General features: G+C 37.2%; 1 protein-coding gene across 3 annotated transcripts; it reads left to right on the top strand.

Annotated features, from left to right (window-relative positions):
* Positions 1 to 3: 3 nt before the first annotated feature.
* METTL4 (methyltransferase 4, N6-adenosine) lies at positions 4 to 23,759 on the top strand. 3 transcript variants are annotated; one of them, XM_067467458.1, is made up of 9 exons: positions 4 to 105; positions 2,791 to 3,264; positions 5,898 to 5,960; positions 7,845 to 8,208; positions 8,698 to 8,767; positions 12,999 to 13,173; positions 14,828 to 14,934; positions 16,329 to 16,423; positions 22,884 to 23,759. In XM_067467458.1, exons 2-9 carry the CDS (start codon positions 2,851 to 2,853, stop codon positions 23,030 to 23,032), a joined length of 1,437 nt encoding a protein of 478 aa, XP_067323559.1. In that variant the 5' UTR covers positions 4 to 105; positions 2,791 to 2,850; the 3' UTR covers positions 23,033 to 23,759. The 3 variants fall into 3 exon arrangements, with proteins under 3 accessions (XP_067323559.1, XP_067323557.1, XP_067323558.1); XM_067467456.1 differs by having other exon boundaries at positions 4 to 110; XM_067467457.1 differs by lacking the exon at positions 4 to 105 and adding an exon at positions 117 to 336.
* Positions 23,760 to 27,031: the final 3,272 nt, after the last annotated feature.

The raw sequence follows: 27,031 nt of genomic DNA, 5'->3' as shown, positions 1-27,031 counted from the left end.
AAGTTCGCCCACATTAAAACCTGGGGAACTCTATGATCACCTCAGTTTAGCGATCGAAGGGGAGCGATGACGCGTCCGGGGCACGTGACACGGCGCACGACTGACGTAAGGTACAACCAGATGCCATGTGCAGACTCTCCGGCCAAGGAGGCGCCAAGAGTCTTCTGTCAGCTCTCTGATCTAGGAAGCTAAGTGGGGTCAGCCCTGGTTAGGACTCGGGTGGGAGACCTCCGGCAAACATCATAGTTCTGCAAGCTGTATTTTAGGGAGGCAAAGCCACACCCCCGAGTCTTCGTTGCCTAAGGAAACCCTATGAATGAAATTCAGGGGATAAAAGTAAGTTGGCAGCTAAGCAAAGCTAAATGGGGTAATTCCAAATAAAAGTAAAGAGTGACTGACATTTAATCTAGTCGTGTCTGACTCTGGGGGGCTGTGCCCATCTCCATTTCTAAGCCGAAGAGCCGGCGTTGTCTGTAGACACCTCCAAGATCATGTGGCCAGCATGACTGCACAGAGTGCCATTACTTTCCCTCAGAAGCGGATCTACTCACATTTGTATGTTTTCCAACTTCTATGTTGGCAAAAGCTGGGCCTAACAACGGAGGTCACCCCACTCCCTGCATTCGAACCACCACCGCCACCAATAATAATAATAATACCACTTTATTTATATTCCGCTCTTCTCGCCCCAAAGGGGACTCAGGGCGGATCACAGTACACATACACGGCAATGCCGCTTTGTATAGACAACACACCGACAGACAGAACAGAAGGAGGTGCCATGGAAGGATGGGCTTGAGTTCAGGGGGTGTTGTTGCTCCATCCTCCATGACGAAGAGCCGTCAGGACTTCCTCCTTCCTTTTGGTCGCCCAGCATTTTCTGATCTTCTTTCTTTATGGCGTCGTAAAACACCTCCCCCACTTTTAGCGGTACCTAATTTCTCTAATCACAGCTAAAGCTGTTTTAGAATTACTTAGGTAAACAATGAGCTAGGCTGGCAGTTGGCAGCTCATGCCAACTCGGGGCTTCGAACTTGCAACCTTTTAGTTGATAGATCTTATAATTGCTGATGGTTTACCAGCTGTGCTAAACCTCCAGCCCTTTCAGTCAGCAAGTTCAGGAGCTCAGCAGTTTAATCCGCTGCACCACCGGGGGCTTTAAATAAAGGCATAGCAACACATTTTGCTGCAACAAACTAACACTGCTATCTTTTTTTGTAATAAATGTTGCAGCAGAATAATTTGTAATTTACAAGATACAATGTATTGTCGAAGGAACAGTTTCTCCCCGTAGATACACCTGAAACACTTAAATCTGCGCTATCTTTATATATCTTCGGGCTTGAGATACAGCGGTATAGAAGCAAAGTAAATAAAATAAATAAATAATAACGACCCTTCCACACAGCCCCATATCTCAGAATATCAAGGCATAAAATCCCACATTATCTGCGTGTGGACTCAGATAACCCAGTTCAAAGCAGATATTTTAGGATTTACTGCTTTGACATTCTGGGATGTAGGTCTGTGTGGAAGGGCTCTGATTTGCTTTTGGTAAAGAGATAGTGTGGAAAGGCACCTTAGGGGCCTTCCCCACAGCCATATAACCCAGAATATCAAGGCAGAAAATCCCACAATATCTGCTTTGAACTGGGTTATCTGAGTCCACACTGCCATATATTCCAGTTCAAAGCAAATAATGTGGGATTTTATTCAGCTGTGTGGAAGACGTCTCAGAGACCAACAGGAGCAAAAACTGTGGGTACCAATTGGAGAGCAGTTCAAACCATATCTGACTAATCAGTAAAGTCTGGAAAGGATTTAAGACAGTGGTTCTCAACCTGTGAATCCTCAGATGTTTTGGCTTTCAACTCCCAGAAATCCTAACATCTGGTAAACTGGCTGTTATTTCTGGGAGTTGTAGGCCAAAACACCTGGGGACCCAAAGGTTGGAACCACTGATTTAAGATGACAGGTTTAGATTTAAAATGGTTCCTGTATAGACAGGATTGGGAATTACGGGTCCTCTGAATGTTGCTGAACTATATACACTATCCCTGACCATTGGTGGTTTTGATTTTGAAAGATGCGATTTGAAACCGGCAACATTCTCCAGGTGACAGGTTTTCACTCTACCGTGAAAATGTAGGAAGAGCTTATGTAATGGCATTACATTAAGCCTAGGATATTAAAATGAATGCCTGCTATCAGTTTCCTGGAAGAGATCCCAAGGGTCATCCAGTTCAACCCCCTGCCATTCAGGAAAAACACAATCAAAGCACCCCCAATAGATGGCGATCCAACCTCTGATTAAAACCTCCAGAGGAGATTCCACACTGCTGTGGGCTAGCATAAGTGAATCAACTACAGTTTCAAAGATTTTAAAATTAAAGTGTTTCAACATTTTTCAACAATACATTGTGACTTTATCTGTTTTGAGCTGCATTCATAACCATAAGACATGGGTCCCATTGGACATTGTGGGATGGGGGTGATGAACTTTAAATGTAATTTTAATTTAATGTATTGTATTTTAACTGTGTTTTAACTTTATATCCACCCACAAATATTTAATTTTTGATAATTTTTTTTGTAGTTCTCTTATTTGAAATGTTATTGGATTGTTACGTGAGTGTTAGCTGCCTCGGGTCCCTGTGAGGAGAAAAGCAGGATAGAAATAAAATCTTTTTTGTGTGTGTCAGGAGTGAGTTTTTGAGATAACAATACATGTTGGTCAAAATCATGATAAACTACTACAGTGCTGTAACACTTGTTTTTGTTTGTTTTCAGGAGAATATTGACTTAATCATATTTTACACCAAGTTGGAATAATGTCTTGAAAAACAGACAATGTCCATTGTGTGTAGTCTGCCAGCAGGGTGGTTATTGGACCACCTCTCCTTCATAAACAAGTCTGGCTACCAATTGAGTCATTCCCAAGACTCTTCTGGCTGGGTCTCTTCAAATGATGCATTCAGTGCTGCTTCCACAGATGCGGATGTTACTGGGACCACAAACCTGGATATTGCAAGTTCTAGTAGAAAATATCCTGTTTCTGAGATGAAGGCTTTGGGCAAAGAAGCATCTCAAAAGACATATGTGTTCCGGGAAGAATTATTTAATGTGCTGAAGCCCCATATATCTGTCCTTCAAACAGAATTGCAGCAAAGGATTTGTGAGGCCAATCTAGAAAATGATGGATCAGTACCACATGAAAAAGCCAAGAATGAGGAATCCCAAGTCTTTACAATTAAAGCTAAAAAGGTACAGATTGAGAGAGACATTGCTGCAATCTTTTCTTGTGGAGTTCTGTCACTAATTTATTTTTGAAAGAAAAATAACATTTCTTACAAATTTTAATGAATTAGGTATAGACTATTTGTGGATCTCTGTGGCCTACCTTTACTTGGCCATTCTGCTGGTATATGCTGGCAGAATGTATTAAACAATACACCAAATAACACAGCTTCCTACTAATATGGATGTATATTTTCTTATTTTTGGAGAACTCCAAAATATTTTTGGCTTCTATTCTCCCATGCTATTCTAACAGTCACTAGCCTTACTTTAAAAATTACTGTGTTTGTGAGCTTATTATCCTGCTGGTCCACTGATGTTACCAAATGGCAATTTTGGAAGGAAATTTAAATACAAAGATTTGACACACAATGTTGTATTAATGTTTCCATGACAACTGTAAAGTGTTAGCACTTTGCAGGCACAATAGTTACAAGGCTAATTCATTTTTAGTGTTTACATTTAATGCTTATTTATTTTAATAGAGTTATTGCTTTTGGTTAATAGCATTTATTCTAGCACAAAAACAAAGAGGATATGTAAGCTATATGGACATTACTGTTATAAGAGCTCCACTGAAATGAAGGTCACGCAACTGTTCTTTTTCAGTAAAAGTCATACTTAATTATGAAAATAGATGTAACAAAAGTGAATCATGCTTTCCACTCATGGCTTTAAAACCCCATTTTTCCTGCCACAACAATAAGAATGTGAAGTGGCACTTGAGCAAGAAATTCAGAACAACCTTCATAAGAAGTCTTTATCACAAAATGCTATAAGCTGTCTTTTTATTATTATTTTTAAAGGAGAAATGGATATTTTACTAAGTTGTTATATACTTTTCCTTTAACATTTATCATTATTGAAATGTAAATAGAAGCTCTTAGGCTTTGGTCTTACTTCTCCCTTCTTGATATTTCCAATTTTTTAAAAAACTGTTTAAAATCTGAGGACAGGGAATATTTTTTTCTGAATCTTATTCTTGTAAAGCACCCTTTATAGTGATGATGTTTTATAAATTGGATGATAATAACTATGATGGCACACCAGGAAGATCTAATGAGAAACCTAAATATGTCTGGCTATTTTCCCAGTGACCATCGGTATGCCCTAATTACTTTAATAACTCAAAATAAAACTCTACAAACAAGATAAAGTTCAACAATTGTTTACTGAATAATCAAGGTATAAAAGTACAGTTTGATTATGAAGGTGTTAGAACAGTGAAATATAAACTCTGGGGTAACAAACTATAATTTCTATGAGGTAAGTATAACTACTAACTATGGCATATTCTATAATCTATAAACACTAATGCATGTATGGCTATATCTATTCTTTATTACAAATACTATAAACTCTAAGGCAAATATAACTGTTAACTATTATATGTATATGAACTATCTATCTATAATCTATGAACTTTGGCAAATATGTGATAAGGATGGCCTGTTCAAATTGCTAGGCCAGACCAGACACTATCTGGCAACTATCTAAAAGCTATGACCAACAAAGAATGCCCTAAGAAGTTCTGAGTCAGAATGGGCTGCACCAACTGAGCTCGGCCTCTAGGGGGAACCTAAGCTTCTCCCCTAAACTTATCAAAATGGAACAGTCCAACAGGCAACAAGGAAATAATACTAGGCCGAGACATCACAATAACACTAATAACATTCAGGCAGCTTTACCCATTTCATTTTCCTGTTTACATTGTGTAATCAAAAATAAAATCCAAATCCCATATTGCTGTTTTACCTTTCTCCTCATTTTCCCTTTCTACCAGCTATAATTCACCTTTTTTTCTCCTGATGACCATTTTAGTGTTGCACCAGTGTACAAAAAACACCCATATTATGCTTAAGACCCATCTAATTCAGCCTTCCTCGTCTATGGTTTATCCCATGTTAGCTTGGACTATATATAGCCCAGAACCCTTGGAGGGCAACAGGTTAAAGAAGCCTGTTTTAACCCAGCATCCTCTTCTGCAGCAATTGCCTGCCTGTGGTGAAGAACATGATAACCTGCCTTTGCTGTTGCTCCCAGCATTTCACATACTGCCTCTCAACATGGTTGCTTCATAACGAACAAAGACTCTATCTCCTCATTACTTTGTATAAAACATACTTTAAAAGGTTATATATGCTAGTAGCCACCACCCTTGTGTGTCATAGTGAATATAAAAAACTATGCTTTTCAAAAACTAGAATTTTCAGTATCCAGAAATTACAACTGGTCCATTTCATTGAATAGCTCAAGGTTGTGGTATTTGAGAGGGAATGAAAATGTTCTATTCATAGAATAATAGTGTTGGACAGGCCCGTAGCCAGGATTTTGATTCGGGGGGGTGGGGGGTGGGTGGGCTGAGGATCTACCCTAGCAAACCTTTTGTATCGTTATCCCAATAGCCCCATGCATATGGGATATATTGAGCATGGTGATCAGATCATGATATGAATAAACATAACAGTTTAAATAATGTACCAATAAGGCCTTCCCGCGGACCACCCTGAGCAGAGATTGGAATTCTGGTCTTCTGAAGTTGAGTTGAACATTCAAACCAACATTCTCAGATCTCAATTTTTATATGTTTTTTTCTTTAGAAACGGAAAAGAAGCAGTGAATTGAACCATGGTGAGCGTGATGCTTTGGAATACCATTTAAAGGTAACTCTGAAGAATAACTTCTGCCAACCTAGCAGTTCAAAAACATGTAAAGTGTGAGTAGATCAATAGGTACCACTTCTGTGGCAAGGTAACGGCGCTCCATGCAGTCGTGCTGGCCACATGACCTTGGAGGTGTCTACAGACAATGCCAGTTCTTTGGCTTAGAAAGCGAGATGAGCACACACCCCCTCCCCCGAGTCAGACACAACTAGACTTAATGTCAGGGAAAACTTTTACCTTTACTACTAAAGAAAAAGTGAGGGCTGAGACTAAATTACCCATACCTCATTGCATAATGGTCACCACGGCATACAAGTCACACCCCTATTTCGGAGGTGACAAAATTTGGTATTTTTGCTGTTCCTTGCATAATAGTCACAACCTGTATTCACTAGCCTGTGAGCCTTCCTCACATAACTGGGTTTTTTTCACCACCTAATAGGTGCCACCAAAAAAGGGAGTGTGACTGTTACACAGTGAAATACAGTACTTCACTTCAAGTCCTCTCATGTCATAGAATTGCATTGGAGAACTTTTTTCTTTCTCTAGGTTTCCTGTTTAAGAGCTCATCTACACTGCCATATAATACAATCTGAGACTCATATAATACATTTTAATGGAATTATGTATTGCATTATGAGTTTGTACCAGGAGTCCCTAAACTAAGGATGCAGCCCTCCAAGGTCATTTCCGTGTCTCCCGCCCTACACCTCTAGACTTAGGTTTGCCCTAAGTCTGAAAGGACTTGAAGGTGCACAACAAAAACAATCCTAATTAAGTTGATTATCTCATCAACCAAAAGCAGACCCCCTTGAAATTTCCCCTTGAAATACTGGTAAGCTTGTGTTAATTAAAATTGTTCTTCATTTTAAATACCACTCTTTCTTTTTTTTTGCACTACAAACAAGATACATGCAGTGTGCATAGAAATTGGTTCATTTTTTTTTCAAACTATAGTCTGCCTTCCTCCCAGGGGCCCTCAGCTTTAAAAGTTTGATGACCCCTGGTCTATGCTAAATATATAATGCAGTTTTATGTATTGTCGAAGGCTTTCATGGCCGGAATCACTGGGTTGTTGTAGGTTTTTTTGGGCTATATGGCCATGTTCTAGTGGCATTTCGCCTAACGTTTCACCTGCATCTATGGCAAGCATCCTCACTACGTCTGAGGATGCTTGCCATAGATGCAGGCGAAACATTAGGAAAGAATGCCTCTAGATCATGGCCACATAGCCCAAAAAAACCTACAACAAACCAATGCAGTTTTAATTTGCATTATAAGGCAGGATAGATGGGCACCCAAGAACTTGTTAGGTCCTCCAACACAACTCTATTGTAACATATGGGTGAAACACACCATAGAATTTTCGGGGACCTAGAAAATACCTAGAGAGACCAATTTCCCCATGGCACTGGCAACTGTGGATATAGATTTCGTTGTTATTTGGGAGCGGGGTGTGTGCCTTACTGTAATGTGTATAGGTAAAGCCTGTAATCTTTTCTGAAACAATTAACTATTTTACCTAGGGAGAAATAAGTATGCATGTTTGTGAATTGTACTAATTTCTTCTTCGATTTTTTAAAAAATCGAATCTTAGAACAAATTACTGAATGGAAGTAGTTGGCCACTGTAACTCTCCAGGGATTTTTGGCTTCCATCTTCCATCAGCCTTCAGCTGGTGGTGAGGAATTGTTGGAAGTGAAGTCCAAGAGCCTTTGATGGGCTACCATTGCTTACCCCTATTGAATGTGCTGTCTGTAATTAAATACAGTTGTCTTATATACAAATTGCATATCCAAAAATATGCAAATATTTCTAGAATTGAATTTTTTACAGACAATTTGCTTCCTCTATTTTCCTTTCCCCTCTTTTCATACTATACAGATCAGTGGTGTGATTTTGGATGGTACAAAGAGTTTGGTTCAGGAGGCTCTCAGAAGTGGCTTCCTGTGGTCTGCTTCCAGACAACAGTTTCATGCCAAGACTCTTGTTGCAGGACACCACGACTGTAGTTTAGCTGAATTATGTGAGATGGCAAAGCAGTTTCATCCAGTGAATGAAGATGAGCAAAGAACTCAATGCAGAATCAATGCCGGAGGCTGTCTTCCACAAGTTCAGCTTTCCTATGTTACAGAAAATACCACAAACTATGCAAAGATTATAACGCTAATGGGCGAGAAGTATCTGTTTCCTCCCAAAAGTGCATTTCTTTTGTCTGATGTTTCCGTTATGCAGCCTCTTTTGGACTGTAAGTACATTTCCTATTAACATTGTACAATGTTCTCTGATTCATTAATGACTCATTAGTACACTGACAGAGCAAATTTGTGTACCCTTTTTGAAGACTTCTTGATGAGATTTAAGGAGAATTTGACAGTCAGCTACCATTCCTGGAGCTGAATGTGGATTTTATTTATATTTTATTTGAAGTCCATCTTATATGGCAGTCTTTTAACTTCTGCTGTCTCTGTTGCTGCCACATGCAATGTAAGATATTGAAAAAAATCTTAATAAACCAGATGTAGTACACGGTGAATCTGAAAATTAAACAACATCAGTTTAATTAAAAAAGGTATATTTTTATGTATAATGAGATTCCTTAGTATACATTTAAGTAGAGAAATTGTAGTAGTGAAGGGGGGTAATCAGATTTGGTATTTTAAGATTTGACAAGTAACTGCACAAATTTAAATATAGTGGTTTCTGAAAAATATTTCTCTTGTTGTTTCCTTTCTAGATAAAAAAAAGTTTGGCATCATTGTGATTGATCCGCCATGGGAGAATAAATCTGTTAAAAGAAGTAATAGGTAGGCTTCAGTATTAAAAATTGAAACAAAACATACATATGTATATGTTCAGCATTTTCCTTCAGATATTAATGATGTAACTTTGTGTTATTTCTATACAGACTGACAATTTGTGACTCTAATAATGAAATAAAGGAGTTATAGACTTTTTAAAATCAAGGTCATTCCATGCCAAGTGGTCTAAACCTTCCCACCATCACGTCTCCAATTTTGTTCAAATTTTAGCTGTAGCGCCAGTCATGTGTTATACTAGGTTTCCCAGAATTTGAGGTCTTTGACTGCTGTAGTTGCTGATCTAGTCCATATCTTTGTTTGCATTGAAATTGTTTCAGTCTGAATATTGGTCAAAATTTGTTGTGACACATTTTGATGCACACTTTGAGTTAACTTGTTTGAATGGATTTTACATCCATAATGTTAGAATTAATTCCATCAGAATCAGCAGAAAAACCATACAGGATTGCAATTTACTAGTCATTCTTATGCATTTAGTTTCAGTTTTAACAACATTTAACAAAAATCTCATTTTGTTAAATGTTGTGCACATGCTGACTGACTACCCTTTAGATAAGGGGGTCTAGATCAGCAACTATTGCAGTTAGAATCCTCAAATTTTGGGAAACTTAGTTTAACACCTAACTGGCACTACAGCCAAAATTTGAACAAAATTGGAGAACATGATGGTGGGAACTTTAAATTTTTTTAGACCACTTGGCATGGAATGACCCAAACTGGAGACCATTGCAGTCTTGAGATGAGTCCAAAAGGAACATCTTACAATGTTTTTGTTTGATTTCCTCTTTTCCTGCTAGAATTCTTAAATCTAATGAGTTGTGATGCTTAATGTTCTGTTAAGTGGAAATCCTACATTAGAATGCATGGATTTAATTCTCCAGTGGTTCACCACAATTTTAAATCAACAGAACCTCTATGAAATGTAATCATTTTAACATGAACACTTTAAAATGCATCGGGGATCTGATCTTAAACCTTTCTACAATAGAAACATAGTTATGCCAGGGTTTAGCAGAGTTAGTTGAGATGAGATTATATCCTTTAAAAACAGAAGTGTATTTAGAGATTATAAGATGAAACTGTTTTACTGAAAATATTTTGTAAATAAAAATAGAAACCTGCATGCAATCTTATTTTTAGAATGGGCCAGTCTGGGGAGCATGCTTCTAACTCATGATTTACAAAAGATGGCAGGTAGTGTTTAAGGAGTAAATTCAGGAAACAATTTAGATTATTTAAAATCATGTTTTATCATATTTGTATTTGGTTATTTTCTTCTTTAAAGTAAATGATGTTGAGCAAAGTTAAATCAATGTCATGTCAATGTCCATTTAAAGCAGGGGTAGAAATAGTACAGCCCATAGACTGCATGTGTCTTCCAGGGTCTTCTGTTTTGTTTCCTCTGAATATTAAACATTTTTATTGTTGAAAAAAAATGAGAATCATACCTCCAAGTGGCATGATTGTGGATTTAACTGTTATGTTCTTAGATTATAAGTCAGAAATAGTTTGTTTAGAAAAGTAGGTGTTCACTCATCTACTTTTCTAGGCTTTTAGAAAAATGGATTTGTAGATCTTGGTGTTAATGAAGCATGTTGTCTGTGACACATAGCTCTTTTCTCAGTCTCTAAACCACAGCAAACTGTCTTGAGTTAGTTCTGCTAGCGATGTGTGCAGACAGTCTGTGGAGCAATCTGAAGCCATAATTACTTCAAAGCCAGAAGGGAGATAAGGCATCATTACTTTCTTGTACTGAGAGTGAAGGAAGAGATTACCTAGAGGAGAAGAAGGCGGCTCATCATGTTATAGAAGATGTAAAATAAAGACCTTTTCTGGGATGTCATAGCTATAAATCCTTCTATGCCATATATATTGGTTAGGATTTTCCATTGCTTAATTGAAAAAGGGCAAACATGTGGAACAGAACAACCATTTCAACCACTGAAAATTACTATATTGGCCACAAAACAAAAGCTTTGTTTAAAAGAAAGCTGTTCATTTGACATTATAAAGGTTCCAGAGCCTATGCATATTTAATATATAGCTTGCTGTTATGCAGAAACAGACATATCTAAACCTACTGATATCAATGGGGTTAAACAAGCTTAATTCTCTACTGATTCCAGGCATAATCATATTTGAATTCTTATTCCTTAAGGTCCAGAATATCTCTCAACCTTGTTGTTTATTTATTTGTAATTTTACCCTGTTGCTTAACTCCAAAAATGCTGTCACATAATCACTGAAAAAATAAAAATAACTCAGTCACTGAATGTGGCCTCACAATCTAAAAATGAAGCAACCCAAAAGGAAAACAGTGTGGGGGAGTTAAGTACTGCTTAGGGGTTGGAAGCCCAGATCATCTCTTTCCATTACAGCCGCCTGGAAAGGAGGATGTGATCATTGTGGATGTAATCCTTCACCAGGACTAGTGAAATGGCAGGCCCTTTTTCATTTATATCCCAGTTTTTAGTCCAGAAATAGGACTCAATAAATCTTACAAATAGTTAAAACCAAGTGATTAAATCCGGAGTAAACAAAACATGTACAATATCAGTAAAATATAAATACAAAAGTAATGTAAAAACAATTATTGTATATATAAGCCAAGTTTTTCTGCCCCCTTTTTAGGCTGAAAAGCCCCCTTCTTTCAGCCCCATGCCTTCCTGCCTCACCTCTCTGCACAGCAACCCAGCTCGCCTTCCTTTCCTCCCCTCTCGTGCAGCGCACACCTTTCTCTCCTTTTTTCTCACGCAGTGCGCACCTTCCTCTCCTCCTCTCAGCGCAGCACACCTTCCTCTCCTCCTCTCAGCACAGCACACCTTCCTCTCCTCTCAGTGCAGCACACACCTTCATCTTCTCCTCTCTTGGCACCAGTTTTTCCCATTTTTCTTTATTCATATACACACAGCATTTCCCCCAAAATGTATAGTTAAAGTAAACTATGATGATTATTGGAAGAATACGTAAGCACCTTTACATTGTAGAAGGTTAGAATAATGATTTAATCAGAGTTGGATAGTCTAATCTTAAATTACAGTTTTATGTAAATATTCAAAACATTTAACCTACTGGTGCCTCAATGTAATTTCATTGGTATCTATTTTTATTTTGAAATTTACCAGTAGCTGCTGCATTTCTCACGCTCGGCTTATAGACAAGTCAATACGTTTTCCCAGTTTTTTGTGGTAAAATTAGGTGCCTCGATTTATATTCAGGTCGCCGTATATGGTACCATTTTTGGGGCACTTGCATTCTTATATAAATATCTGTATTATGGCAGTTTTAAGAACATAATTGCCCTGCTGATTGCAAAAGTCCATATTGGCTAGAAAGCTGCAGTCTACAAGTAGGGGATATTTTCTAGTAAGCAGTATTAACAGGCGTGTCTTCTGCTTCTGGAGATGGCATTCAACCATTGATAGCTTTTTTCTCTTTTAGATAGTCTAATGCCCTTTTTAAAATGTCATAGCTCATTGCTAGTACCAGAGCTCGTTGGAGAAAATTCCACATTATGACATTATGCTGACTGAATACTTATCCTGTATCCTTGAATACACTAGGGTAGATTATTTTCCAAGAAGATTAGTATAAACCAGATATGAGGAACTTGAATCCTCTAGACCAATATTATTAAAAGTGGTGGTCTGTCGCTGAACTCTGAACCATCCGCAGCAGCTTCCTGGAAAAATAAACAGTCTCAGCTAATGCTAAAATGTAGTGGCAGTCTTTGGTAGACTGGGGGCAAATTACTTGTCTGCCATCTCTAGTAGCCTGATAAGCACTGCTATACATGATATTAAACTCCAGTGCCCATCATCCCTGAATATTGGTAATTCTGGGTGGGAATGATATAAATTTGAGCCCAAGAGCATTTGTAGTTTTCTCATCCTTGACTTAAGCTGTTTCCAGGTTTCAGAAACAAGATTTGATAAAATATAAAATTTAAAGAGATTGTTCAAAAGTTCATTCTCTGTGCACAACTGATTTTAGAAAATAGTTTTAATTTGTATTGCTGCAGTTGGCCAGAGCATAAACAGGCATTCAGTTTTCATGCCATCAGATTTCACCACTGGATGTCACTGTTGACTCAGATTTAATATCTAAATGGTATCACAAGAAAAAAAGTTTGCAGAAGATTACCAGACTTTTGAGGAGTCTGTTTTCCTCTCAAGCTTTCAGCCATATCACACTTTCTCAATATATTTACATGTAGGTACAGTTATTTGTCTCATTGGCAAATAAAGCAAATTCCTGTGCCAGCCCTGGCAGCTCCAGATTGTCTTGTGGTGACCTGGGTGACTAACAGACAAAAACACCTGCGTTTTGTGAAAAATGAACTTTATCCCTACTGGTCTGTGCATGGAGTGGTAGAATGGTTCTGGGTGAAAGTAAGTTGGAGGATGTTTTTTTTCCCATTTGCAATTGGTTATGCTTTATTTTTGGTTCTTAACACCTCTTCATTAATCTCTTCATGTAATCAAATATCCATTTTATATATAGCTTTTTTCATATTTATTTTGACTTGACTTTTGACAGATCTTACCTATTTTCCTTTATGAACAAGTTAAAATTAGGAATGCCATCTAAATTAAAGAATCATTACAGTGAAGTACATTAGAATGGATCAGGCCTCTGGGTTGCAGGATTTGTTTTCTTTTTTAAAACTCGGAGATCCATTAGTTGGAACCAGGTTCCAATAGCAACTTAGGCAAGCAGATATATGCTAAGAATTAAGGAACATTGTGCCATGTAATGCAAGTTTGATAAAATATAAAATTTTATCAAATGTAATGCAAGTTTTGCCTGAGAATTTGTGATCAATCCCAGTTCACAAAGAATTTTGCATAAAACTCCAACCATTATTTTTCTCAAAGGTGGCCTAGTACAATGGACACAGCTATTGTGGTCTAATGGAGGCACAAATCCTTGTCTATTGAAAAACAACCAAATATATTATGTCACTATGTCCTGATTTAACTTTTTCCCGCCCCTGCTTTACCTACCTATTTGGAAATACATTTCTCTGAATTCTGTGACAATTACCAGGTTGCAGCCTTAATCCATGACTGCTCATTTATTTAAACATATACTTCTGCATATGTCTAAAAAGAGGAAGTATTATTTCTTTATTTTGGAGGATGTATAAAATTTCATAGCAGTCTCTTCTGAGTGAAAAGGAGTAATTAATGCCTGTTCAAAGATGACACATACCATCCACAGCTTTTGAAAAAAAAATTGAAATACTATTTCATTATCAGGATAATTTTTAAAAGCTTATCGAAAGAATATTGTTCTAAATTTAAATCAGCCTTGGGTCCCAAATTAGCAAGACAGCATGATAAAAATTATAAAAACAATCTGCTTAACCATAAAGTATATTCAAGGAAGCAGTTGATACCTATCAGTCAGTCTGTGGCTGGTTTGTAGTGCATCTTCAAGAGTCTCTGACTTATTTCACTTATGTCCTCGAAGAAATCCCTGCATATATTCTCTTTTTTTCTACTTGCCCTGTTCCCATAGATTTTACCATGAATGGATATAAATTGATGGGAAGATCTGCTGGGATTTCTTTTCTTCCATTTACTTTCGGTTGCTTTCCATTCATTTTCTGCCCATGCTGAAGATAAATGTGCTTCCAGTCATGCAGTTTTCAGTGCTCTATGTTTTCTTTTCCATGGCTTGATTATTTTCCTTCATTGCACCCACTATATTTTGTTCTTATTAAATCTTTATTGCTGGCCGGAGCCATGGGGATAAACATTTGCCATCCCCCAAACCTTATGTCAAGCCTGCATTTTTAAAAAAATAGCTCTTTAAACTCTGGTAATTTTCATTAAATACTATTGAATTGGGTATTATCACTCCCACTAATTGTGACGGTTTCATTTTTTTCTTAATTTTGAAGGCTACAGATACACATGGGAAAAGGCCTGTGGAAGTCTATGCTTTGTTTCTGAGTAAATGTGGCTCGGTAAATATCTGTATAATCTAGATTTACTTACTGTAGATACATAACATTGATTTTCCATTCCTTTCTATCAGATTACACGGTCTGGAGAGTTTGTATTTCCATTAGATTCTTTTCACAAGAAGCCTTATGAGGTTCTTATACTGGGTCGAGTCCAGGGAAGTACAGATAGGCCATTAAGGTACGAGTTCATTGATTTCTCTATATTGTTAATAGGATTTATTATTATATGGTGCTCATTAGGAATGCTCAGCTGAAGTTACAAACAAGCTTCAAATAGTGTGAAATGGCCTTTCTTAACAACATAATTCGAAGACTGAAGTATACTTGTGCTCCAGCCTCTATAAAACACTGGCTAGTTGTCAAACACTCCTGTCTTTTTATTTCAATCGTGCTTTAGCTTCCTGACTTATTTGCTTGTTTCCTCATGATGCTGCAAAATTCAGGTTTTTTTTTCTCTTCAAAATATGACTTTTGGCAAGTCTTGTGAGCAGATGCCTTTAACTGATGGGCCAATTAGCACTAAATAGTTGGGTGGGATGTCATTGCCAGGCCAAGATCATTAGATGCCTTGAGTGTTCTTTTAATTGGAAAGCAAGAGGGAGGAGGGGAGATACTGACATATTTGGTTCCCTTACCTTTTCAAATCTTTGTGAACATAAGAGCTGGACTTCAAATAGCAATTTAAGCTGATAGGAAGATCTTACTCTATTCTGGTGAATATTTCACTATTTATTCTCCATGAGCATGCAGTCTACATACCATATCACCACCAGCTTTGCAACTCCACATTTTTTCCATTTTATTTGAGGAAGGGACACTGCAAACTTTACTATAGAAGTAGCCGCAACAGCAACAACCATCTAACAAGATTAAAATCTGTTTAGATTCATATAAGTTATTTCACAGTCCTTTGGCTCCTGGCCAGGATTGGTTGTTTGATGAGGCAGGAAATTGGTGGTTTAGTAAAGCTACTTGGTTTAATGTGGAAGTGGATGAAATACCATGGAGTGAGATGAGAAAAGATCACTGCAGCAAAACAGGCACTCGCCTGGTGCTGTTATATAAACTGGTTAACTTTTATACCTTCTTCATTTAGCTAAGCAAAACCCACAACTATTTCTTCCCTGTGTTGTCTCCTGTTAGCCCTGCGGGGCTGTTGGTAGTTGCTGCCAGATGAATCTTCTGTTCCTCTGAATTAAATATAGATCTGTTTGTTAAAAGCAGGCAATATTCTACAGTTGAAACACATATTGGTTGTAGTGCATTTGTCTTTTTCCTGTTGTCTTGTTTCTTTATTGGCTTTGCTTTTGCAAAAGCTTAAGAAATTTCATAAGCTGCCCTTTATCTTTCAAGAAAACAAATATACTTAACATTTAGATATTTAGCTTCCTTGTGACTTCTGGTCCAGTGTGACAATGAAGTAATGTTTTCTTTCAGCATCATCATTTTAATCTTGTTTTTTTGTTGGAGGTTAGGGGCAGAAAATTGACCTATGGAAGTATAAGTATTTTATTATGGTATTTGTGTTTCTTAGTAGAGGCTCTCACATTTGTTTTTTTATTTATGCTACAGGATTTCAGAAGATATAGTGCTTCCAGCAATTCCAGATCAAAAATTAATTGTCAGTGTGCCTTGCACCCTTCACTCACATAAGCCTCCTCTTGCAGGTATGTTCTTCAAATAGCTCTGTAAACTAGCATATTTTTGTAGAAGTGGATACTTTCTGTAATGGATAACATGGAAGTATAGGGGTTAGGTTCTTGAGTATTTTTGTTCATTTATGTTTCTTATTGAGAGGAACTTGCCTCTGTCATTAGAGGAAACTTGCTACAGAGTTGAATTTGCATTTCAATCTTCCCTAGCTGGATTACATGGATCGCAGAGGCTATCTAGTTCACTGCTTTATGCTTCCCAGTTGCTATAGATACTTTAAAAAGGAGTTTGATGTTCAAGAATCAATTGACTGGAAGATCATTACCAGTATGTTTTCTGGGAAAACACATTTCAAGAGTGTTTCAGCTATAGACTTAAGCATGTTGTTTACAGTTACAGAAATACCGACAGGTAGCATTTGGTTAAGATGCTGATCCAGACCAGTATTTCAATATGGAGATTAGTTTTTAGAAGACTATCACTTCAGTCATGATGAATAAGTTTAGATTGAACAGAGACATTGCTTATTGTGCTCTCATGTTATTGGGCAGAAGGAGCGGCAGTTCCTTGAAGTATAAATATGAAGAGGTAGGTCAGAATGGCAAATAAAGGAGTGGAAAAATATTTGAAAAATATTTCAGAAGTGGTTGAAAAAATGTTTTTGAATTTGAGAATCACTGATGAGATTGACAATAATCTTTGCAATTCAGGACTCTGTCCAAAATTCACACCATGTTGATTAACATAAAAAACATTTTCTGTGTAGGAAACAGCATTTTCTGTGGAAGAAATGATATTTATGCAGAAAAATAGTTTTACCAGTAATTGTGTCTTGCAGTGTCATCAGACAGTGACGAGGACTATGTTACTGAACTCCAACTTGTATCATGTCCAACAGTGACACACTGGTTGGAATTGAGAGAAGTTGAAAGTTCAAGAACATCATGGGGCCCAAAGATTTCCCACCTCTAATTTGAAATGTTATAAGCTGTACATCAGCACCCCTTCTAAATAACATACTATTTAAAATATAATTGAACTTTGTAGAAATATAAGAGTATGGGAAGGGAGAGAAATACAGAATCAAGATTTTTTATTCCTATAGTTAAAATTGCTGGAAGAAGCATTAACAACGTTAGATATGCAGATGATACCACTTGGATGGCTGAAAGCGAGGTGGAGTTGAGAAGCCTTATAACCAAGGTGAAAGAAGAAAGTGCAAAAGCTGGGTTGCAGTTAAACATTAAAAAGAAACAAGATGAAGGCAACCAGACTGATTGATAACTGGCAAATCGAGGGAGAAAACATGGAGGCAGTGACAGACTTGGTATTTTTAGGTGCAAAGATTACAGTAGATGTAGATTGCAGCCAGGAAATCAGAAGATGTTTACTTCTTGAGAGGAGAGCAACGACCAATCTTGATAAAATAGTGAAGAGTAGAGACATTACACTGGCAACGAAGATCCGCATAGTTAAGGCAATAGTATTCCCCATAGTAATCTATGGCTGTGAGAGGTGGACCATAAGGAGGACTGAGCAAACGAAGATAGATGTTTTTGAACTGTGGTGTTGGAGGAAAATTCTGAGAGTGCCTTGGACCATGAAAAGATCCAACCAGTCCATACTTCAAGAAATAAAGCCCAACTGCTCATTGGAGGGAAGGATATTAGAGGCAGAGATGAAGTACTTTGGCCACATAATGAGAAGATAGGAGAACTTGGAGAAGAAAGATAATGATGCTGGGGAAAATGGAAGGAAAAAGGAAGAGGGTCCGACCAAAGACAAGATGGATGGATGGTATCCTTGCAGTGATTGGCTTGACCTTGAAGGAGCTGGGGGTGGCGACGGCTGACAGGGAGGTCTGGCATGGCCTGGTCCATGAAGTCACGAAGACGAATAAACAAAAACAAAAACCCATACAGATGACCTTGAAAAGAACAGCCTCAGTTATGCTTTCTTATCCAGTGTACGTGGTCATGAGACATCTTTTCAGTTATTTCTTTTAAGAACAAGATCTTTTTGAGCTGCAGCTTTTGAAGAAAGTGAACAAATAGAGGATAATGCACAAAATATCATAATGTCTACAGTCTAGCATAAAAATATATCCAAAAGAACAAGGAAAGTTGAAAAGAAACTGTCAAACTGTTGAGGGCAAGAAGTGTCTTTCATAAGCTGAAATTATTATGGTTGCATTTCTATACTTAAGCCATAACTAACTGTTTAGAACAAACTTCATGACTGTCAAGGTTATAAAAGAGGAACTGGAGACAAAATAAAAACAACTAAGCAAAACAAAATATTGTTAATGGAGAAACACTATGATGATTACTGAATTAGCAAGATTAGATTACATCCACAAGAACTGGGCTTATGTGCCTTCCTCTCTCTCTCTTTTAAAAAGAACTGACCATTTTGAAAATTTAATGAGCACAATCTTTGTATTATTGGAAAAAGAAGTGGATGGGTGCTATAGTTTCCTTTCACAATCCTTATATCAAAATCTGGCAGGTTTGTGAATTTGAATGAAAGAAAGCTGTTTTAATGGGTGTTTCGAAACTATAGAGAAAATTAGGCAACAATGTTAAAACCAATAAACTCCAGAGTGGAGTATGTGAGTATCTAGTTCAAAATCATGCCTGTTCCTATAAAAAGTATGTGTCATCATAATACACACACACATCAGCACTACTTTGCAACTATAACAAGAAATAAAGCATTCAGGGAAAATTATAATATCATTGTGTGTGTACATATATATTTCTATTTCTATTTCCTATTAGGCAATCCCTCATTGTCCGAGTATGATGGTCCTCCAAGGGTTGTGTTTTGGTAGGGGTCTGTAGGTGACTGTAGAGCCCTATTCTTAACCTGCATGTTCTTCCACAGCGAGGGCATCAGTTTCCAGGTGGAAGGCGGTCCCAGTCAGGGTTGGCTTGACACGCCTTCCTCTTGGCACGTTTCTCCCCTTTGCCCTTCATTTGTGCCTCTTCCAATTCCATAGCACTGTTGGTCACGGCTGACCTCCAATTAGAGAACTCAAGGCCAGGGCTTCTTAGTTCTTGGTTTCTATGCCACAGTTTTAAAAGTTATCTTTAAGCCCATCTTTAAATCTCTTTTCCTGTCCACCAACATTCCATTTTCTGTTCTTGAGTTGGGAATAGAGTAACTGCTTTGGGAGACGATGATTGGGCATTCAGACAATGTGGCCAGCCCAGCAGAGTTGATGATGTAGGAGCATCGCTTCAATGCTAGTGATCTTTGCTTCTTCCAGCACGCTGACATTTGTCCACCTGCCTTCCCAAGGGTTTTGCCAGTAGAGGGAAGTGGTTCCAAATTCCACCCCTACTTTGAACAATACATCAAGGGGCAAAAAGTTGGAATCAAGCACAGGAAATCCCATTCAGCTGCATACATTCATACTTTGTTTTTAAAAAGCTACCAGCATAATAACATTAGCATTTCCCCCTGCATGCTTTATTTCTTTCTACAGTTGCAAAGTAGTGCTGATGTGCATGTAGGCATTTAATGACTGATTATAACAATTTATTTCTCTGCAATAAGAGGAATTTGCAAATTAAAGTAAGTCATCAAAAAGAGATGTTTTGTTTCCTGCAGTGCACTTAACTCTGAACTCATTACTCCGGACGTTTCTAATGATACACGTTCTGTGTTTAATGCTCACAATTTTGATGTGTCATTCTTACTGTATTTAAGCTATTCTCTGTAAATATGGAAATCAAAATTCAGTTAAGATTACAGCAGTTTTGTCCCCTGCTGGTGCTATTTCATGTCAGAAAAAGAAAACACACTTTGCATAGAAACATGTAGCTTGGGATTATATTTCATATATCTCATGAAGTGGATGATGGCCTGTGGAAGCTCCTGTTATAATGAATTTGTCAGTCTTTTATCAAAATTTTAGTGGTGCTTTTATCTTTGGGACTCTTTGTAAAGTTTCTAGCCCTAACTCAGCAGACAGAGACACCTGGCATTGAGTGGCATTGGTGCTTTCCCTTCTCTTACAAGATGACTCTCGACGTATCCATGGGTCATATCAAGATCCATAATTTTGGCCCCTCAAAAGATGCAAATTGATCTACAATATAGTCTTAAATGTGTCCTTTAGGAATGTTGCCCATAATACAGAGTAAAAAAGGATGACTTACTTTACAAAAATATTCTCAACCTTGTTATTTCTCTATTCTTTGCTTGCCTTGTTAAATAGCAATATAGCAATATAGAAACTGTGTGGTACTTTGTGTATATGAACGGCTGTTTGTTTTTCCAATGGAAGGAATCACAGCAGTATGTAAGAAACATCTGGCTGCTCTGCATAACCTGCCACTAGTTCTCTTTCAGTCTTTCTCTTTCTCTCTTCACCTCTGACTTTCATTTCAAAAGTCTAGCAGGCCTGTAGAGCTTGAAGAGTTGGGACAACATGAGAAATAGCAGCATCTCAGAACAAGGGTGGGCAGCTACCTCTGAAGTTATTATGTGCAAGTTGTTCTAAGGCTGCTAAGACTTGTGCAAATGCTACATTTTATTAAATTGTCTAGCCTTCCTGCTTAAGAGATTCCCCTTTCCAGCACAAGATAAATGAGCAATAGGCAATAGCTTGGTAGCAAGGAAGACTAAACATATTGATTTTTTACTGATGAAAGTGTCAACATTTGGGTGATGAAAAAGCAACATTTTAGGAAAGCAAGTATGTGGACATAGTAGTAGCAGTGTTGAAACCAACAGAACTTTTAGATGTTCTTCTAGTAGGGAAAAAAAATGCAAGACTGAATATAGGGCTCTTTTCCCACCTCCTAGTAATTCCCTGGTTAAGTCTGAAGTTGGCAACCACAGTTGCATTATTTTGCACATATATTTCTAACTCATTTTATGTTTACCACATGCATTTCTTGTTAAGCTTTCTTGCAGTGATGCAGCAACCGATAAGCAAAGGTGTTTAGAACAAAAGGTCATATCTAACATTTGTGGGGTGGCACTAATTTACATGCTGAACAAAATTTAATTGGCGCCTTGTAAACAGTGGGTAGGCATGCTAAGTTTGAGCGAAAGCATTACAGTTTTGAAATAGTTGAATTTCCATGTAAACCAAAATAATTTTTGGATTTCAAAAGACATGCATTTTCATATATATAAACAATGGGATATCTTGGAGATGGGGTGAAAGCCATTTATGTTGTGTATAAACATTTTATACACAATGTTTTAAATACTTTTGTGCATGCAGCAAAAGCATTTAAAAGTAACTGAGCAGCAAAAAAGCAAAGGTGTCACCATATCAGCCACTCATATGGACAATTTCATATTTTGGAGTTTTGCCCAGTTCTGGATAAAGAATGCTCAACTTATATTGTTCGATAAGAAATTAATTATTCTTTCAAGCTCTGAAGTCCATTTCTTAAAACTCTCATGATTTGCACAACGGCATATTTCGAACATTCTAGGAAGCAGAAGTCTATGAAGGAAGTATTGCCATATGCTGAATGAATGGCAGTCATCACTGATAGCAAGAAATAAACTATAACTTTGTGGTGACATGTCCAATACCTCTAAGACTGAAAGTCTGAAGTTGTTGTCTTGAACACAGTGTCAGATAGATTCCCATTTAAGGGAGTGGTACTTATTTTCTGAGTAAGCATCCATGGGCCGTAAGCATTATTTACAATAAAGTCAGTTGGTACCTGACTTCTTGGCACTGTCATTTTTAAGCATGTGGCTTATTTGTTCTATGCAAAAGTTATGCAGGTTTGCACTTCATCCCATGTCCTCTTCCCATGGTTTCAGTTCTGCACTTACCCCATTCCCTTGTCCTATTGTTTATAGCCTGGCCATGTTTACAGTAGCTCACTTTCATTGGTTGATGAGTGCTGTTTTAATTGAGTTGTTGTTTCTATGTCTATATATTTTATTATTATGTTTTATTTTATGTACTGTTTTAGGCACATTGTTCTGTGTGTAAGCTGCCCCGAGCCCCTTTGGTAAGATGGTGGCAAGATACAACAATAACGTTGTTGTTGTTGTTGTTGTTATTGTTATTATTATTAAAACATTATTTAATTATAACTGTCCACAAATTTACTAATCCTCATTAAGAGATGTCATGATGACAATACTGAGAACTCAAAAGATCATCTGTGGTCAGGGCTGGAGGTGCTGAAATTCTCATTCCCTGGCTCCAAAAACTTTCCAATAAATCAGAGTGACTGAAAGCTTTGACGTTATGTTCATACTCTCAAGATAATTTTTTCATATCCTTTTCAGACTATAAATAGTATAACTAGCTGATGAAATCCTTGAAATTAATTTATTGACTCTTCTTTTTTAATGAAATATTTGGGTTTTTTCTCATTTTCCAGTAGCTTAGAGGAAATTGATTTTTGAAACAACAACACTTTCTATTTCTTTGCAACTATATTCATTGTTAATATTTTCTCTTTCCCCTCCCTCCCTTCCTTTCAGATGTTTTGAAAGAATATGCGAAGCCAGAGGTCAACTGTTTGGAACTGTTTGCTCGGAATTTGCAGCCGGGGTGGACCAGTTGGGGCAATGAAGTTCTCAAATTTCAGCATATAGATTACTTCACTGCTTTGCAGGATAAGACTGACTAATTGTGCATAAATTAATCTTTGGATGGGGGGCGGGGGGACATGTTTATCTTCCATGACTTTATCTTTTTCATTACTGTTTCATTTGGAAAATATTATGAAAGAACCAGAAATTAGCATGATACTTTTGAACATTTGTGTTACCTTCATATATTTTCTGCATCTTGATCCTTATATCTCTTCTCCTTGACATTTGACGTCCTTGCGTGGAAACCAGCTATTTCAAGTCATCACGTGGAAACCACTGCATAAATCCTCAGAAATGGATCGTGTCCTCTGAAATACATTGCTTATCTGTGAATTAGAGCATATCATGTATGGATTTTTCCATAGAGTGGTCATAAAATAATTTGTAGAGGAATGTAAATTAGATGTGGATTTATTTCAAGTCATCACGTGGAAACCACTGCATAAATCCTCAGAAATGGATCGTGTCCTCTGAAATACATTGCTTATCTGTGAATTGGAGCATATCATGTATGGATTTTTCCATAGAGTGGTCATAAAATAATTTGTAGAGGAATGTAAATTAGATGTGGATTTATATGATGAATAATAATGTTTTAAATGTTTTAAATGTATTTTATTTTAATGTTTTGTCTTTTGTACAGCGTTGTTTATAATATGTTTTTGTATGCTATCGACATCAAATTGCTGCCATTGTAAGCCGCCCTTGGGGTTGAGAAGGACAGCGTAGAAATGTTGGAAATAAATAAATGTTGGAAATATTTTTGAATGTGTAAGCCATGTTTAAATATGATGTACTGATACCTTCTTACTAACTCTTAGCTGCATTCTAAATTTTCTGAAAGGTATTGCACATGTATATGTTTGAATAATAACTATGTACAGTGGCCTAGGACAGCTGGTGGTGAACCACAAGACAGAAAGTGCCATGTAAAGTCTTGGAGAGAAAGCTACCCATGTACTGAGCAACCACAAAATCCAGTCTGTGCTGTACACATTATTCTAAATTCAGTATTTGAAGTTACACAGGCAATTTTAACCTCCAAATTACAAACAGTATATTATATCTGTTCATTTGTAATACCTAGGGTGTACTCAGAATTGGAAGTTGCATCACTGCCCTTTCAGAAGTCTACTTTTGTCATTAGTCTCACTATCACATTATTATTATTATTATTATTATTATTATTATTATTATTATTAAACTTTATTTGTACCCCGCTAGCATCTCCCGAAGGATTCGATGCGGCTTACACAGGCCGAGGCCTCAACACACAACACAACAATACAATCTAAGCAAATCAAACAATTAAAAACAGAATAAAGCAAAATAAACAACAGGCACAATACACTAAGCACAATAAAACTGGGCCGGGCCAGAGTAAAGGGTACAAGAATTAAAAGTGCTGATGTGACAGGAGGTGTATATAGGGCTTCCAGGGCAAGTGCGATGTGCAATGTGCAGCAATCATTGGTTCTGATAAAGTGCTTATGGGACTTGGTAGTGGAGATTTCCTAATCTGGGAAGGCGCATCGGAAAAGCCAGGTCTTCATTATTCTATCTGCAAACGTTCTGTTGGGAGTTGTTGCTTATAAGATATCAAATAATTGCTTACTACTTTACAAGGATTTCAAAGTATCTGAAAAAAAGATTATGACTAATTTAACTAATGTCAGTCATGAGAATGTCACATTGAAAACAATAGTCATAAAAATTAGGTTTCTTAGTTGCAATGGGATATCATCATGATTAAATCCAACTGGATTTATATTCAGACGAACACTTATATTTGAATAATCTTTACCTTACTAATACACAGGAGTTTAATTTCAGAGTGTATGTTTTTCTGATGTTTGTGTGTGTTGTTTTTTTAAAAAAAGATTTTTTTACAATGGTTACTCCTGTAATTAAATTATTTTTCAAAATGATAAACTATGTATGTTCTCTCCCCTCAGGGTTTTCTTTAAAAATGCTCTAATTAAAATTGCCATGTGTTTGCATGCGCAACTGAAAGACCAGAGATATTTGAAGAAACAACCATTATTTAACAGAGTGCAGAATAAATCTTGCTGTGCTACAAATTAGATAAACTCTGTATTGCCTGGTGTGCTGTTAAATTTTTAAATAAGCCTTGGATGCTCACAAATAGACTTTTTTGAAAAAAAACTTTAATATTAAAAAAATCATTTCAAAAATATTTTCTCTTGATAAATTATTTATAAGCCTCTTGTTTTTTCTAGTTGCATGTTTGATTTAAAGTGGGGTTTTCTCCACTTTCCTCCTGTTTTGTTCTGTTAGAATAACAAAGCAAAAATAATGCATTTTTCATTTTGTTTAGGTTCTCAACCACCACCTTCTCCCACTAAATAGAAAGAAATTGTCTGCTGAACATGTCCTTGAAGAAGTGAATCCCACTGAATTAAGTGGTGACTATTGCATTTGTAGGCAGCTACTTTCTTCCCTTGGCAGCCTGAATATATGCCATTATAGTCACCATTCTTTGATCATCACCCAATACTACATTACTAATTTAAGAGCTACACTTGATCAAACTGTCTGTTCACATAGTGAGCAATCCGTTTCCTATGAGAAGCAACTATTAGGACACAAGTGCAATTGCATCCTTCATCTTGGGTTTTCCATCAACTTATGTTAAAGCAACAGTTTTCCTCTGATACTGAAGGTGATAATAGCCAACCAGATGAGTATCCTTCAAATTTATCCAGCCCCTGTGTAAAGCCATTAAAGACAGCAGTTATAACTATATCTTTTAGCAGTGATTCCCACAGTTTATGTGTTGATAACACAGCATGAAAGAATGCTCTCCTTTTCTGTCCTGGTTCTCCCACCATTCAGTTTCAGTGGCTAATCTCAGATTCTAAGATTACGAAAGATGACACCTTTTCCCATACTGTACATAAATTTAAGCATGTCTGTTATGGCACGTTTTGTAATTCCTTGAAACGTAACAATTCCTGAAAAGGGGGATAAGAAGCAGAAGAAGACTGTGGCACAAGCCAGTAAAGGTGGTCCCAGTGGTGATCGGCACACGGTGCAGTGCCTAAAGATCTTGGCCTGCACTTAAACACAATCAGTGCTGACAAGATTACCATCTGCCAGCTGCAAAAGGCCACCTTACTGGGATCTGCATGCATTATTCGCCGATACATCACACAGTCCTAGACACTTGGGAAGTGTCCGATGTGTGATCCAATTCAACAGCCAGCAGAGTGTCTGCTGTGGACTCATCTTGTGGTGTTTCAAATAGTAATAATAATAATCTTTATTCTTGTACCCAGCCTCCATCTCCCCAAGGGGACTTGGGGTGGCTTACAGATGGCACAAGTGCCTAAAACAGTCTCTTGATTATTCTAGTGATTTTTTTCTGCACCTTTTCTCGTTCTGCAATATCCTTTTATACATAGTGACCAGACTTGGGCAGTGTATTTCAGATGTGGTATTGATTTGTATAAAAGCACAATGGCATTGGTAGTTTCATTTTTCAGTTTGTTTTCAAATGTCATTCAACATAGAATTTGGTTTGGTTTTTTTTTGCCCCCTTCCCCCCAGGAATCCATAGATTGGATAGACATTTTCATCAAGCGACCTACCATAATGGCCAGCTCAGATCCTATCATGAAGTTGAGATTTTGGGGGCTCAGGAAGAATCACTTTATGCTATTATTTGCCACTTTACTGCTTGTTCTCCCTTTATAAAAAGATCCTTTGGGAGCTTCTTGCAATCCATTTTGTTCTCACTGCTCTAAATAATTTAGTGTTGTCAGGAAACTTGGGCACCTCAGTACTCATCCCTAACTCCAAAATGTTTACAAGCAAGTTAAAATGCAATGGTCCCCTGATAGATCCCTGAAGGACCCCACCGTCCACATCCCTTTTTGTGAGAACCGACCATGCATTCTGCTAATGAGCAACTTAATGGCTCTCTGTTCATGCTTCTGGAAGTTATGGCACCAACCTGCATATGTGAGGACATTTGTTTTATTTTGCATTCTTCCATACCTTTTTAATGTAAT

The sequence above is a fragment of the Anolis sagrei genome, chromosome 4 (assembly GCF_037176765.1).
Source record: "Anolis sagrei isolate rAnoSag1 chromosome 4, rAnoSag1.mat, whole genome shotgun sequence".
NCBI lineage: Eukaryota > Metazoa > Chordata > Lepidosauria > Squamata > Dactyloidae > Anolis > Anolis sagrei.
The sequence above is the reverse complement of the archived record's forward strand: the minus strand, read 5'-3'. Positions and strand labels throughout refer to the sequence as shown.